This window comes from Micrasema longulum, unplaced genomic scaffold, assembly GCF_059751315.1.
Source record: "Micrasema longulum isolate JH-2025_06_02 unplaced genomic scaffold, ASM5975131v1 h1tg000238l, whole genome shotgun sequence".
NCBI classification, from domain to species: domain Eukaryota; kingdom Metazoa; phylum Arthropoda; class Insecta; order Trichoptera; family Brachycentridae; genus Micrasema; species Micrasema longulum.
In genome coordinates, this window is record NW_028277443.1 from 215,997 (window position 1) to 233,836 (window position 17,840).

Sequence of the window (17,840 nt, forward strand, 5' to 3'; positions counted from 1 at the left end):
TTAAATACATGTTATTAGTCATTGTGTGATACAATTATTCAGGGAAATCTAAAGGGGAGGTACTTTCGCTGCCGAAGCCTTAGAAAATTATCGACATACTTTATAAAGAAATACGTAAGCGTACCCAAAGATTGGAAAACTGTATTAAAAAAAAATCATATGCAGAGTATTTTTTGTCGCAACGCATACACGTATGTCTATCTATTTTATCTCCCGCAGTCTCTCTTAGAGCTCTTTGACTTCACAAAAGTCAACAAATCACAAAGATCAAGAAACTTCGGTGTTCAAACTCAGATAGAATGGTGGATATGCTACACAGTTTGTAAACCGTTCTCTCAAACCAACCAGATCATTAAATCCTGTGAATGTCTAGACATTCATATTTCCTTCTCAGAGAGGTTCTTTATCATTGTTGCTGTCTATTAAAGGTACATTTTATGTTGAAATATAACTACATTTTGCAGAATAATCCAGTTTAATACATTTAAAAATATTATTTTGGGTCCCCTTTCAAGGCACATTAGAATACGTGGCACAAATGTATTCAAGATACTGAATGTTTTGTGCGTAGCTAGGAACTAGAATAATACATGGGTACAAACAATGCAATAATTTACAATTTTATTTCAGAACAACAGCCTACAGGAATTGGGAGAAAGAAACACCCCGAAAATTACAATTTCTTAAGAAAGCGTGTTTATAAAGCATAATACCTGTACAAGTAGTTTTAATTTGATTAATTCGCTTAGCCTTCCTAGGTCTAAACGAAGGTCGCAAATTCCACTCTTCCAATGAACATATAATCAAATATCCGATTATGTAATGATTTTATGTAATCAATATACGAGTACAATACTTGGACATGAAACGATTGTTATTTACTCAAAAAACCACAGTGCGCAAAGTAATATCATTTGGTTCGCCGTGCTAAAACGGTCAAGATACATGATTAGAGGAATAGACCTCAAAAATAATTATTATAATGATTTTATCCGTAAAATCAGATAAATAATCTTAACGAAATAATAATATTATTGGTATGTAAATGTTATTAATGTCAAATGTAGCTACTAATACAGAGATAAGAACAATAAAAAAAGACCACAGATAAATTACATATATATTTATTTTTTTATTGGGATATCGATATAATACTCTCCAATATTGTAAGGCGATAAGGAGGACAGACCAATTGCAAAATTATCATGCCTTAGCAAGATTCTTGAATCTCTTGTATATGATATATTATTCTCACATGTTAAAAATTCTATTCTATCAGAACAACATGGTTTTTTCCAAACGATCTGCAACAACAAATCTTATCCAATACACCTAATTTTTGAGTGACAGCATCGACAATAATTTACGAGTTGATGCCATATATACAGATTTCTGTAAAGCTTTCGATAATTTCAATAATAATTTTTACTATTATAACTTCGGAGTTTTGGGTTGGATGGCTCACTATCAAATTGGTTTAAAACATACCTCACGCACAGATCTCAGATTGTTGTTATCAGTAGTTTTTCAGGATCTCCTTATTTCGTATTCTCTGGTATTCAACAAGGATCCAAACTCGGACCTCTACTCTTTCTGGTATTTATAAATGATATTGCTTTAAAAAATAAATTTTCCAAATTTCTTTTATTTGCGGATGACCTTAAAATATTCAAAATTATAAAATCAATTGATGACTGTCATAAACTACAAAATGATCTATGTTCTTTATTACCTTGGTGTCATGAAAACGACTTATTTTTTAATATAAATAAATGTATGTCAATTAAATTTACAAGAAAAATAAATAAAATCGTTTTTAATTATTCAATCGACAACACAATTTTAATGAATGTCGGCATCGGGACGATCCGAGATCTCGGGATACCTTTTGATGGCAATCTTAAATTCAACCATCACATTGATCACGTTTCCAAGAAAACTTCCAAAATATGTGGATTTATTTTGCGAATATCTAAGCCATTCAAAAGCCCGAAAATTACAATAACATTGTATGAATAATTTGTTCGTAGCTTGCTTGATTCAATAATAATTCAATAATATGGTATCCTAATTATAATATTCATATAATGCGGATTGAATCGGTGAAACGTAAATTTTTGAAATCTTTAATATTTAGAATTGGATCAAATACTTTCATAATTAACTATTTTAATCGTCTAGAGTACTTTCATATCTTCAGTTTAGAATTCAGAAGGATTTTGGCTGGTTTGATATTCTTGCACAAATTAATATCTAACTGTATAGATGCCCATGATATTTTTGCTCAGATTAACCTAAATGTACCTCAGCGTAACTTGCGTACCAAGGCTGTCTTTTCTGCGGGAAATTATAAACCCGGCATCGGATTCTTTTCCCCTCTGCCAAGGAGCCTCAGAACAGTGAATAAAATCTCATTTAACGGTACTGTCGATGTGTTTCTACAGCAAAGTCAAGCATTCAAGAAGCAAGCGGTGTTGTCCACTCCTGATTCGCAATGACACACTTGCCACGTCTGCCTAGATAATGCCATAAGTATACCTTTGTAAATTTAAATAGACTGATAGTTTAGATTTAGTGTTATTAAATAATATATACTCAATAATGCCAATCTGTTAGGGCTTTCATAATCCTGTTGATTGGCTTAAAAAAATTAATAAACACTGTGATCAAAAAGTAAGGTGAAATTGTTGATAACTTTATTTATTCTTCAAAATCTATTTCATCGCCTTCAAAGTACTCCCCTCCCGATACAGTAAACTTATGCCAACGTTTTTCCCAATAATTAAAGTAGATTTTCGTAATAGCCTTTAAAAGCGCGCAGCGATTTGGTTTTTATCTCTTCAATCGTGTCAAAACGGTGTCCCCGGAGCGGTCTCAAGCTTAGGGAATAGCAAGAAGTCACGCGGTTACTCAATAAGGCGAACAGTATGGTTGTGGAACGATACGAGTTTAATTTTTGGAGAAATGGTCTCGAAGCACCAATGCAGCGTGGGATGGTGCATAATCGTGGTGCAAAAACCAAGAATTTTTTGCCCATAATTGTGGTCTCTTTTTGCGAATAGCTTCACGTAAACGGTGCATGTTGCATAACGCTCAAATAATATTCTTTGTGAACAGTTTGGCCCGGCGAAAGGAATTTATAATGCACCACACGACAATAATCGAATAAAACTGTTAACATAATCTTGATTTTTTATCGACTTTGGGGCGACTTTTTCGGTCTTGGCTCACATTTTGCACGGTATTCGCTTGATTGGTCGGTTGTTTCCGGGTCGTATACATAGATCCAAGGCTCATCTCCAGTTATCAAGTCAGAAAACATTGTTTCAAAGACTTCAACGCGACGCTGTTTTTCCAAAAAAAATGTCTTTTTGGCACGTAACGAGATTTCACTGTTTTCAGGCACAAAACATCTTTCAAAATGGTCTAGACTGATCCAAATAAAATGTTAGCAGAATCAGCGAGGTCTCTAATTATCAACCGACGATTTTTAAACATCAAATCGTTGATTTACTTGATGTGTTGTTCATCAGTTGATGTTAATGGTCGTCCAGAGCGATGTTCGTCTTCAACGCTTTCTCCGCCTTTTTTTAATTATTTTTACAACTTGTCAACATTTTTTTGTGACATAACCTGGTCACCAAAGGCCTTCTGCGACATTCTCAATGATTCTGCAGCAGAGATTTCATTCCGCAAACAAAATTTAATGCAATAATTATAAAGGTGTGATTTTAAATGTTGATTTACGGCAGTCGAAAAGGTCAACCGAGAAAAAGCTCGATTTGTACTCTCAAACCAAGTGCATAAACAATGACAATTATTTATTTGACACTTTACGAATACCCATCTCCAGAAAATTACACATCGCGACCTCAATAAGAATAGACACCCTAAACAAAATCACGTTTTTTTTCGAAATGATGAAATATATTAATGATTAATCAAAAGTATCATCAACCAATTGCTTTTCTAAAATATCATGAAAACCTTTGGCTTTCCCTGTCAATAAGATTTTTTTAAAGTAAAAAAAAAGTAATACACTCGCAAAATCCACATTTTATTAAGGCTCACTGCTCTTTCTCCATGGCCTCCGTGGTGTAATGACTAAGATACACGATCCCCGCACGGAAGGTTCTGGATTCGATTCCCGGTGAGATCACAAAAATTAAATGTGATATTTCTTAAGCCTCGGTGTTCTCTGCTATAGTGGCCTCCTGGCATGTTGCGGTGAAAAAAAAACAATACACCGCAAGACAAATAAATTTACGAGTTCTCAAAAAAAACTAAAATTGACATATAATGAATTATTCTTGATATTTAATTAGTTTTTTTTATATTGTTTGACATATGTGATGACTACTCGTTATTTCAAGGTTAAAATAAAAAATCTTACTCATGAATTGTACTTAGAAATTGCCATTATATATCAGGTATCAGATTACCCGAACCTTAGAGACCCATAACGGTTCATTTATGGTCGAGTGTTTGTGATGGAATAATAAAAGACATGTTATTTTTTAATTCATATTTAAGAAGTAGGTTCTTATCGCTTTATTTTAAATTAAAGTATTTTACATTTAAACATATTTATAACATTTAAAAATATTTAGTACTTAGTGAATTCACCTTTATTTTTTATAACATGTAAAATTCTATTATTTAGAGAAGCGTAAAGCGAATCTAAAATTTCTGATGTTATTTCTTCTTCCCAAACTTGAATTAAGTTTTTTTTTAATTCCTCAATGTTTTTTGATTTTTTTTTCCCGACTTTTTTTTTCATAATCGCCCATAAATTTTCTATCGGGTTCAAATCAGGGCTATTCCCGGGCCACGTCAACGATTTTAAGCCAATTTTCTCCTTGAATTCATTGATCTATAAAAAAACAATAAATTATTTATCATGTGGTCACAAAATGCATTTAAAAATATATATATTTGTACTCACAGTGCGGGCTCTATGGCACGGCGCAGAATCGTCCTGAAAAATTGGGTCCGCGGTATACTGCGTAATGTCCTCGATTGTTGGAATAATATGTTTTTTTAACACTTTTTTGTACTGAATGGCATTCATCGTACCCTGTACAAAATTTAGAGGTCCTAAACCGTATGCTGTCATGCACCCCCAAATCATCACGTAGGGTGAATGTTTAACGGTTCGAGTGACGCACGACGGATGATATCTTTCCCCACGTTTTCGTCGAACTATCTTTCTGCCGTCTGGACCAAAAAGGTTGAATTTTGATTCATCAGAGAAAACAACATTTTGCCAATCCTCCAAGGTCCAATTCTGGTGCTCTTTCGCCCAATCCAGTCTAGCCTTCTTCATTTTGTCCGTGAGTAATGGTTTCTTTGCGGGACTCCGTGCTTGGAAACCATGCTCCAACAGCCGCCTGGACACTGTTTTTACTGAAAATGTTGATGTGCTGGTAGACTGCACCTCTGCGTGTATTTCAGGTGCCGTTAAAAATCGATCGTGCATAACAATTTTTTTTATTAAGCGATCATCTCGGGCAGATGTCACGCGCCCCCGTCCGCTTCCTTTTTTCCGTTCTATGGATCCAGTTTCTTGGATTTTTTTTAATAAAAACCTCACTGCACCTTCTGAATACCCAACTCGACGAGATATTTCACAATTAGATATGTTTTCTTGCGACAATGTGATTATTTTGGATTTTATCGCAATCGACATTTGCTTTGCACTTTCCATGATTGTTGTGTTATGTTCACTCAAACGCGGGTAAAACAAGACTGTTGAGACATTTTAAAATGTAAATATTGTAGAAAGGTGACACATAGTGTCCTTAATTTATTAAACAAAAGAAAGAGGTATCGATAAAGGATTTCTTAGAAAAAGGGTTCAGTAAAGTCAAGGGGCGCGGTAGCAGGTAAACTCGTATTTTTTTTTGTCTTGCGGTGTACAATACATAGGTGCGAAATATTAGTCCCCAATGTTGAGAATCTTAGCATACACTGTTCACCCTCATTTCACCTTTCAGAATTACTTCACATTCTCATTCCGAGTACACTTTGATATGTGCCGGGAGTCAGTTCACGGGAAAAATAAGATTAGAACCTATCAGAATATTTAAGACTTTTTGAAGCGCAAATATTGCTTTGTAAAAAAATCAAAAGCAAGGACTAGACTTGTGCAAAGCCATAATATGGTAAGTAACTAAATTTATGGTAGATTACTGAATTAGATTATGCCAAATTATATATTACCGTAGTATAACATTTATATTAATTAAGTGCTCCACTGTTCCATTTAGAACTAGTTCCAAATTTACTTTTAAATTCGCGTTGGTTCAAATCTTTGAATAGCAACATAAGCTTAATTCTCGCAGGTAAATTTACAAAAAAAAAAAAAAAATCTAAAAATACATGGAGTACACTAAAAAAAATATTTTTATTTTATATATTCCAAACCACAATACTGAAATTAGGAAATATCAAAAATACATACAATATACCTATGAAATCAACTCATATATTTTAATATTATACCTACACTAGCTGACCCGACAGACGTTGTCCTGCCCGAACGTTGGCTTTCCTTGGGAAAATACTTTTGTTTGATAAGTAGGTACCTAGGTACTTGCTTGTGATTAAATTCCAAAACTAAAATTAGTTAATATGCAAATATTACATTTAAGTAGGTACTTGTTTATGGTTGAATTCTAAAACATAAAATAAATATTTTTTCAAATATAGCATTCTTTTTGCAAACGTCAAACTCCGGTCGTCTCACCAACAAAGGGGTGTACTTATGTAGGAATACGATTTTTTTTAATGTGTTGAAATTAATATTATTTTAGTGTTACCAAAAATCCAATAAAAAGAAATAAATGGGTAGAAATTATAAGGAATTTAAGGAAAGAATATGATTGAGATCCACAAAAAACAAATGATGTTTGTAAACATTCAAAAACAAACTTTTTTTATACACAAAAAAACAACATCTTTCCATTTTTTTGCAAATGCATTTTCCTCAAATGCAACCCTGGTAGATCGATGAAAAAAATATTACTGCTCCTAACTTTTTTTTTACATGTTCGATTAAATATTTTAATATCTACGAACACGCACAGTGCAAAGATCTATATTTCTATGAAAACCGCACGTAAATCGGTTAAGCCGTTTAGGAGGAGTACGGTGACATCACACGTACAGAGGAATTATATATAAAGATATAATTTAAGTTTATAATTATGTTAAGACATGAAAGACATTTTGCAGAAGGGAATGTAGAAGTCTAGACATCCACAGGGCTTATGACCTGTCATTGGCTGGTTTAAGTGGCCACTTCACACACTGTGTAGCATTCACCATTCTGTCTATATTTGAACATCTATATTCCTTCTGTAAAATGTCCTTTCTTTCTGTAGTAATATGCAAATATTAACGGCTCCCTAGAGGGTTGAATTTAGTCCCTGTCAACAAAAATTTGGACAAACTTTAAAAATGGTTAATTATGTTAAGGATCGACAGATTATTTAAAATAATATTTTCAGTTCGGTATGATAAAAGGTAATTTTTTTTTCTACATTGAATATATATAAATATTTAACATTTTTTCAAGCGATTTCCATTCATTAGTATTATACCTACAAGAACCCTTAAAAAGGTAAATCGGAATTTCATTTCTTTTCGATTCGCAGGAAAAATATTTGAGGACCCAAAAAATATGGGACGGGTTGTTCAGGGAATGTGATGTTCGAGATATAGTTGATTTCAATAGCCAGCGGCTAGTTTTATCGGGTAGAAAAACATTATATAAATAAGTATTTATATTTGTCATAAAACGGGGTTATTGCGTATACCTACTTATTCAACGATTTATACCAATATGTTTTTACCAATTTGTCCATTGTAGGTAAGAGTACATAAAAAGTGAAAATTTTACTATACAAAATTCAACAATATATACAAAGTAACAAAAAATAACTAGACAAATTACCGGTTTTACATAGGAACAATAATATGAAAAAACATAACGTACAGCGGAGTCAAAAGATTTTTTGTGATTTTTTTGTAACAAAACGGTTATTAGGGACCGTTTTCCTCGTTACTTTGTGTTTTTTTTCGTGGTGTTTAAACCCGACTATGTCAGTTAGTACATAAATAATGTTCATATATTCATTGTTAAAATGCTAACTAAAATATGAGTCAAGATAATAAATTACTTGAGAACATTTTCTGAACTTCAAAAAGGAAAAAATGGAATATACGAGAAAGTAATAAAATGATGTAGGAGCGTTGAACAAACACGATATTTGCGTTTGTCTTCAGACACTCTTTTCCACTTACTACCGCAGGATTACAACGAGCGTGAAGGAGATAAACGATGGATTCCCGTCAAAATGAAAAACTGCACTACGCTAGGATTACCAGGAGTACATACTGTACGAGCGGTATTTACTCTCCGCCTTGTTAGCACAGGGCACACGATGATAAATATCAGTTGCAAAATCGTTTTACAACTTTTAAGGATGCACCCAGCGATATATGATACTAACCGCAATAGCTATAAACTAAAAGAAACAACGTTGTTGTAAAAAAAATGAAGCAAATAAGACTTTGAATAATCGGTAAAGAATCGGGTGTTTAAAAAAATAACAGTTTAATACAAAAAATGTTCTAGAAGAAAATTAACGACAGCAAAAAAAAATTGCTAGTACTTATAACAGCAGTATTTACATAGTTTGATGCAATCTTGACCGGTGCAATAAAATAAAATATGTACATGTTACAACAGAGATGAAGAACATTTTAGAGAAGGTAATATAGAAGTCTAGGCATCTACAGGGCTTATGACCTGTCATTGGCTGGTTTAAGTGGCCACTTTACACACTGTGTAACATTCACCAATATGCCCATATTTGAACATCTATATTCCTTCAATTATGTCATCTGTTGATGTTTGTGAAGTTGAAAACTACTACTACTAAACTAAAACTACTACTATTTATGCGGGTCAGATTCATCTAAATGAATTATTTTACCTACATGCTAGGCAACGCCTAAAAATTTTATTTTTTCAATTTCTATACTTCTTCATGGACCAGGTGGATTTATCAACAATATTTTGAGCGTTTTCACAAACATCAACAGGTGACAGAATTGAAGGAATCTAGATGTTCAAATATGGGCAGAATGGTGAATGTTACAGTGTGTAAAATGGCCACTTAAACCAGCCAATGACAGGTCATACCCCCTGTAGATGCCTAGACTTCAATATTACCTTCTCTAAAATTGTCTTCATCTCATGTTAATATTAACAGCTCCCTAGGGAGTTGAATCCAGTCCTTGTCTACAAAAAAATGGATAAATTCAAAATATTGTTGAAAATAAAATATTTCAAAATGACAAATTACATTCAAAATAATAGAATAAATCAAAAAGATAAGTTATACTGAAATGCTACTGCTATAATTGAAAAGCCATATAAAATAAGGGCTGAAAACCAACGACAAACGTTCAAATTCAAAGAGTTGAAAATGTTAAATAAAACAAATAAATCTGCAAGTATGCACTATTTACATACACGTATTACTTGTAATCCTTTTTTCAATGTTATTTAATTTTAAACAAAAAGCCTCTTGTAAGAACACAAGACAGAGTTTACAAATAATATAATTAACTCAAAAACTCTTTTCTTGTTTAGCCTCCAACGAATAAAATAGGTATTTGTGTCAGAATAATTACAAAACATGATTTTTTAAATATTTTTTATTTAGAAACACCTTTTATTTTTTTCAATCACCTCCTACCAAAAGCATTTATTACAAGATACTTATAGTAATAAAACTCAATCATGTTTCATGACGTTTGAACAAGAAAACATTTATTTTGAAACTCCATGAACCCAAGATAGAAATAAAATACTCTTATTTAATATTGATTCCCAGTACGTCTTCTCCATTTTATTTACTTTTTATTTAATATTTATATTTTTATATATTTAAATATATTTTTAAAATTAATTATTTTTCCCCTCTCCTCCTGCATTCATAATAAATTAATGTGAAATCTGTAATTGGTCTTACTTTTTTTAATTGTTCTTTGGTACCTTGTATTTATATAAAGACTGTATGATTTCCTTAATAAATAAATAACAAATATTTGAATAATCGATTGTAAAAAGTTTGGTTATTTTTCATAACTGAAGGTAAAATTTATTGCACGTAACATATAGTCACAAAACTGCTTTTAATGTACTGCAAAAACTCAATTCATGGCCATTTACAAAACCATTTTTCGGTGACAGTACAAGATCATATAATATTTACGAACATAGTCTGACAATGTGATTTGATGGGGGTTCGTTGAAATTTCAAAAATACATACGTGTTAATCAGACACACTTTTATAAAACATTTTTTGGAATTGTAAAAAAAAAATGCATTCACTTTATCGCACAATCGATATGGAAATTTATCGACAGCTGCAATTAAAAGAACTAACGCGGCAGTTAATCGAAGTGGTCTGATTTAGGTTAACGATTAAGGAGTTTTAATGCGGAAGCGACGGAAAGTTCTTCAACAATTTACCAATCTTCCAAAGTTCCTGAATAGCTAAGCAAGGGATTTTGGGAGTTGAAATAATAGAGAATGTTTGAGAGTTCTATAATAATATACGAAGTTACAAATTCCTAACTCCACATTGAACGTTAATATTTTACACCTACAAACAACGATCCAATCAAATTAAAATCGTATTTCCAATTATAATGGATATTAGATACGTACATAAATACAAACTCGATAGGTCTTTGTATTCAAGATTTACAACTGTTAGGGCTTTACTTATTATATTTCCTTATACCAGGTTTACATTAAGAAATTACTGTACCCGATTTAACTATTTATAACCGATATAAAAAAGCTTACTTACAAAAATATTTATTACCTGGAATAACCATTCACTGGTTAATAATAACCATATAAATGCTTCATTTTTTTAAACAGTGAACACTGATATGTGCGCGTGCGCAGTAACTTTTATAACAACAAACAGACGTCAAAGTCAAATCGAGACTACTGTCAGTGTAATGAGAACACGGAGAAAACCGTTAGAAAAAGAAATCAAAATTGGGAAGAACAGGAGAAGGTAAAACCGAGTATTTTAGTTTATCAGTGTTTCTTTTTTTATCACAATTAATTAATATATATACAAACCTATAACATTTCAGATATTATTTAAAAAAATTATAAAAAATCACCTGAAGAAGGTCGCAGGACTTCGAAATTGTTTAAAATTAAAAAAAAAATCTGATAAATTATCCATTTTGATTACCGAAAAATATGAATTTTGACGGATCGTGTGCTTATTTCAGCGTTATACCACATAATGTGCAGGTATAAGTTTCTATGGTCGCTATCCCAGATTTAAACTGAGTTTAACTCTATGCGAGTTTTATATACAATACTTTTTGCTATACCGTCATTATCCTACCACTATTCTCAAGCTTAACTTTATACCCGATTTATAAGTAAGGCCCTTAATGGTCTAGGTGTACGAATATTACACAATAAATGTGGACAGCGAACACTAGACTATATTATTCATAAAATATTTTATTTAACTTGAAAACATGTGTCAGCAGAAATAAAATTATTCTTTTATTACGAAAGTTCTTAGAAGACAAGACTGTTTCTATACTGATTTATTATTAATGCATACGTCTTTTCATTTTTTAAATCCAATGTTTTCGACGTTCTTTCGTAAAATTTTATTAGTTTTTTTTCTTTTACCTATAATTTTCGTTTATATAGTTTAAGATTTAAATTTTAATGGGTACTTTTAATTTTAATAAATACATTTTTAATATTTTGATTTTCTTAGATTTCAATTCAAAATATTGGTTACTTTTTTTATTATTTTTATGTTGTTTTGGTTGCATTTATGAACACCCACCATTTTTTTTTTTCTAAAAGCATTAACTTGTGTGTGGCTGTGATGTGAAACAATTTATCCAAAAAGTGAAACGATAGAGACATGCTGATTAAAATAGTAGTAAAAAAAATATGCTCTAGCGGCATAATCCAGGGCGAAAATACAGGGAATACGTTTGTGTGAAGAAAAAACATACCGCGTTCCTTCTTAACTATTGTGTGGCTGTGATGTTATACTAGTCTACATACGATAAACGACTTGATATATCTCTCTTTTTTTATATGATGAAGTTTTATTTTTTGTAACCTTCAAATGGACATTTTCACACCAGATATCAATACCCTAGTTCCATAGGGAAATAACTCAAAATACCTCATTTTGAATAAACTGCATTTATTTTATTTTATTTATTTGTTGTTTTACAGTTTATGTATGACTTTTTTTACATTAATGACAGTGTTCCCTAGTCAAATTTGACAGATTTATTTATTAAAGTATGGAAAGGGGGTGTTTTTTTAGCATCTAGTATCGTTAACTTAAAATTTTAAGATTTAGAGTTATTTCCCTATAGAACTGCGGTATCGACATGGAAAACGAAATTCGTATAACTATGCTGAATTTTAAGAGAAAAAATATTTATTCTTGCTACGCGAAGAATAAATGTTACGCCAATACAGCAATAAATCTATATAAGAGAGAGTACAAAGATAGAACTCATAACAAGGAAGACAGAGACGCTGCTCTGTGACCGGTGTTTGTATGAAACAGATTCAGTCAGTTATTGACAGTGACGGGGGACGCACGCATGTAAGATAACCGGCGTATTTACGATTTTAAATTTATTTCGCAGAACAGGGCTAAACCCTATGATTAATTTTGTAATTTATGTAAAAAAAAATACTAAACAGTATGTCTCAATGTTTTTTTTTTCAAATGCTTGAACTTTAGAACATTCCGTTATATACAATATTACACCACCATGCGCAAAGAAATTAACAAAACATTTTATTTAGAGTTAAAACCATAACTAATGTTTTATTTATTTTTAATTTGTTTATTTAATCCAATATAAATTATTTATTTTATACATAATTGTACATACTTTCACGTCAATGTTGTGTAAAAATTCAAAAAATAAAACATACCTACATCAACAAAACGAGAAAAGATTTTCAAGAAACTAAAACTATATTCTTATATATGAAACATATTCCTCAGCTTCCTGTCTAGTCTTTTTAGCAATCCATTTATGGACTCGAGCTTTGAAAATATTTTTTTTCATTTTGTTCACCAATATGTCCTTGCTCAAAAAGTTGTATAGCTTAAGGGTCAGACAAGTATAATGCCTTTGTTTTTTTATTTGGGAGCAGAAGTATTGTTTTTGTCTTTGCCTAGTGTCGTAAATTTGTTGTCCGCCATTGTGTCTCTCAGGATTTTGAAGGAAACGTCTTAAAATTGTCTATGTATATTTGTCTTATGTCTAGTACTGGAAATTATTTATAAAATCTGTCTGTCTAGTATTGGTAAGGCTTTTTGTTGGCTACTCTTAGTAAGGCTTTTTGGGCTTTCATTAATGGCTCTAATGTGGTTTTACTTGTTCCTCCCCATCCTATTATTCCGTAACTGATAATTAATTGTGCTAGAGCATAGTATACATTAATTAAAGTTTTATTTTGCTTAGGATGTTTCTAAATAAATATATCATTTTTCTTAGTTTGGTTGCTGTCTTATCTACGTGTATGTTCCATCTTAAGTAACTATCAATGTGCATAACTAGATATTTTGTATTATCGACCTTTTCTATAGTTTGGCAGTCACAGTCGCTGTTTCTTGCATTTATATCGGGAAAATTGTTTATCAATATCTTATATTTTATAATGTAAAATAATATGTACTTTTTTTTTAAATAGAGACAAAAAATATATACCTAGTATATTATTCACCGGTTTTTTACATTAATCCAACGGATAACGCCTTTTCATAAAACAATTTTTGATGTTTCGTAAAGTAATTAAATATGCCTGTAGTTGAAGGGGGAAAGTTTTTTTCTCGAATTTAGAAAACAGCGTATTAATGTCGGGATGCGGGATACAAAGCAATCTGCGAATATGTAAAAAAACCTTTTCCATTGTTATATTTTTTAACAAACATAAACAAATCAATTCGGTGTGTAAACAGGATGAAAAAGCAATATTTGAAGTCCGGTTTCCCACAATTTTTTGATCGTTTGTTTTGACTTAAAATCAAAACCATATTTTTTTAAGTAAAAGGAAAGCTTTTAGTAAAGAAAGTTTTATCATTTTGATTTTGACTAAAAAATATTAGCTTGTCTACTAAACGATATAATTATTATGAAAAACGTTTTTTGTTAGCTGGTTCTAAATATATTTATAATTAAGTAAATATTCCAGATGTTTATTAAAATAATGTCTATGTACTATTATTTTTTTGTATTTAATAAAGTGCATGCTTCCACTTTCCATTATGTTGTAGGCCCAACTCAACACAGGGCTCTTGGCCTCAGAGTTAGGTATACTTTTTTTTAAATGTATATATTTGTATGAATAAATAAATAAACAAAAAAATCATACACTTGACTTTAATTAATGCTGCGTCACTTTATTTCGTTTTCGATCGATCTTTAAAGTAGCTAAATTTTAGAATATCTACTAACATTGATAAAAATATGTTTTTCAAATATCGGTAGATATGCTACCCTTCCAATAACTCCAAAGTCAAAACGTCTAAAACCTTTATTTCAAATAATTTATTGGCATAATTATTATTTGTAATTTCCGCCGCTCAAAATAATTACCTTGTAATTTAAATGTAAATGTTCTTTACAATAACTATTATACATTTTGATAAAATCCCTTGGGGTTTAAATCCAGTTGTTACTTGTTTACAAGGCTTTGAACATACTAAAAATAATTTTAATTATATTTTGTCATGCCGGTCTTACCACCTCCTTATCAAAACAGTCGGTTTGATTTCTCCCCGACAGCTAAGTAGGTATCTATCTAATCTTAAATTACACGTCTACTACATGTCCAGTCACGTAGTCCAGTACTAGCTACTAAGTAGCTCTCGGGAAGATGGCGCGAGTGCACGTTTCGCCCGAGTCGTTAGCGATACCCTTAATTTTTTTATGTTTTCAGCAGTTAGATTTGAAACATTATCATCTTTGAATTAAATTATGGTTAATTAAAGCCATTCCCTATAAATATTCCATGTTTCCCTTTTTTAATATCTCATATTTTTAATGTGTAGTGACTACACAGCACCGTAACGCGCGGGTGTTTTTAGGACAGTAAGGGAAAGGTTTTAAACATAATATGGGGAATTCTGAGAAAGAATCATGGCATCACTAAATTAATATTGAATTATTTCCCGTTTTGATAAATTTATGCTTGGTAACACTAAAAATACTAAGTAAGTAAGCAGTTTATCCCAGAAAAACGATTTACCCAAGGCCAATAAATGTTGACGAAATATATATAAATATATTCTATATATATAAAAGGCAATGTTCGTATGTGTGTCCTCGATAGACTAAATAACTACTGGAAAAATAAATGAAATAAAATGAAAAATGAAAATGGACCGATTAACGTGCTGTTTTTAGTAAAATTATGAGCATTGCCATGGGGATAGTTATAGCTACTAATATCTTCAATTTAATCAGTGGATGAAAATTTAGGACAAAAATGTTTTTTCCATCGACAACCAGGGTTGCATTCGACGAGAATGCATATTACTAAATAATTGGGAGGATATAATTTTTTCGTAATTAAAAAAAGTTTGTATTTTAATGTTTACAAACAACACTCATTTTTCATGCATCCCAGTGAAATTCTTTCTTTAAATTTCTTATAATTTCTACACATTTATGTCTTTTTACTGGATTTTTGGTAATGCTAAAATAATATAAACTGACATTTAAAACATTGTTGAAAATCTTATTCCTACAGAAAGTGCACCCCTGTTGGTAAGAAAAGCAGAGTTTGACATTTGAAAAAACATTATATATTTGAAAATGTAAAATGTGAAAAACAAAAAAATTCAAGTTATGGAAATCCAATCATAAACAAGTACCTAGGTACCTACTGACGAATGAAAAGTTCCCATAATAAAAACTTAAGAGGAAGAGCAGTCTGACTTTTCTTTATACAAATCCTCAAAATTTAAGTAATCCTAAACACAAAAACAATTCATTATTTCTAAATTTTACTGCAACAGAGAGGGAAAACATTTTGAGAAGGGAATATGGAAGTCTAGGCATTTACAGGGCTTCCGACCTGTCATTTGCTGGTTATAGTGGCCACTTAGCACCAGTGTGTAAAGTAACATTCACCACTTTGCCTATGTTTAAACATCCATATTTTCTCAACTCTTATTGTTGTTTTTTTTTTTAAAAGAAAAGAAATATTAGCGTTCTTATAATTTACACAAATATTTCAATTTTGGTGGCCAGTTTCAACGAGTTGTAAATAACTCACTATTAGAAAATGGAAATCAAGTTGAAGTAGAGTGGGGTTTGAACCTCGGGCCTCTGGCCCGTGAGTCCGCAACACTAGCCACGGGACCACAACTTGATTAAATTGATTCGGCCGGATGAATCTCACCCACATAAGGTTTCAGCTCTTTTACTTTACAAAAGTCAATAGACGGAAGAGCTGAGGAAATGCGGATGTTCAAACATTTAAGCATAGGCAGAATGGTGAATGTCACACAGTGTGTAAAGTGGCCACTTAAACCAGCCAATGACAGGTCATACAACCTGTAAATGCCTAGACTTCCATACCCTTCTCAAAATGTTTTCCCTCTCTGTTGCAGCCGATTTTTAACTAAATAACTCCCTAGGGAAGAAATCCAGCCTGCCTACTAACATTTGGACTTACTTAAAACGTTGTTGAATAATATATGTTCATATCTAATTTTAACTAAATACCGAACATTTGATTGCGTTCATTTTATCTGTAGACGAGTATATACTCAAATCTGGCAATAGCGAAGCATTTCTGGGTTCAGCTCGTATAATATAACATATGCATTCAAATTTATAGTGAAAATTATAAATGCAGTATAAATTGTTTAAAATTTCATTCTAAAATAATAAATATACTTTTGATATTTTCAGGTTCAATAATGAAAACTAGATCAAAATCTAGACGATCTGGCAATATAACTAAGAATCAAGTCTCGACATCTGGTAAAACCACCTTTTCGGGGGGAAATGATAAAAAACAGGTGGTGGTCTTAGATGATGAAGAAACAGGGTTCGGATCTTGGGTAAACTCCGGAGACGGTATTGAGTGGATGAGACTGTTTGTAATAGGAAACAGCTTAATTGTTTTTCTTACTATGACTTGGCCACAATTCCAAAAATTTTATACAGTTATCAAGGAAATGATTTACGAAGAGGACGTTTTCTAAATAAATAAAAAAATATATAAGTAATTCTCTCAATTGGCATACTATAATTATGTTTGCAGTAATATTAAGAGGTTTTGTATTCTTAGGAGTAGTTTATTGGTATAGTGTTGGGGTGTGGAGATTAATTGACGATTACTTTGGCAAAGAATTTGACAATTATTTAAATACTGAAATCAAGAAAAACCAACACAACGAATTAGATAAAAATATGCAAGATAATACTTTTAAGCAATATCCTACATTTGTAGCAGATTCCGGAATTCACCAAACCATCCACAGCTCCATAGAAACCAGTTACATGCAGAATAAAGAAGAATGCAAGAAAGATACAGAAGACTTTACAAAATGCATGCAAGAAAATGATAATAATATTGACCATAAAAAACATAAATACCAACCAGAATATGCTCATATTGACAACAATATTCAAATTAATGGTCACTGCGGCGCTGAGTCTACTTCAAATAACGTAGAGAAATGTACACTCTATTGAAAAGAAATTGCATATC

General features: G+C 31.5%; 1 protein-coding gene across 1 annotated transcript; it reads left to right on the top strand.

Annotated features, from left to right (window-relative positions):
- Positions 1 to 6,029: 6,029 nt before the first annotated feature.
- Positions 6,030 to 17,457, top strand: Xport-A (exit protein of rhodopsin and TRP A). Its single transcript, XM_088243859.1, has 2 exons — positions 6,030 to 6,164; positions 17,036 to 17,457. Exon 2 carries the CDS (start codon positions 17,044 to 17,046, stop codon positions 17,329 to 17,331), a length of 288 nt encoding a protein of 95 aa, XP_088099985.1. The 5' UTR covers positions 6,030 to 6,164; positions 17,036 to 17,043; the 3' UTR covers positions 17,332 to 17,457.
- Positions 17,458 to 17,840: the final 383 nt, after the last annotated feature.

Bases quoted from the DNA above. Each gene is read 5' to 3' on its own strand.
- Xport-A (XM_088243859.1), top strand. From the start codon at position 17,044: ATGAAAACTAGATCAAAATCTAGACGATCTGGCAATATAACTAAGAAT.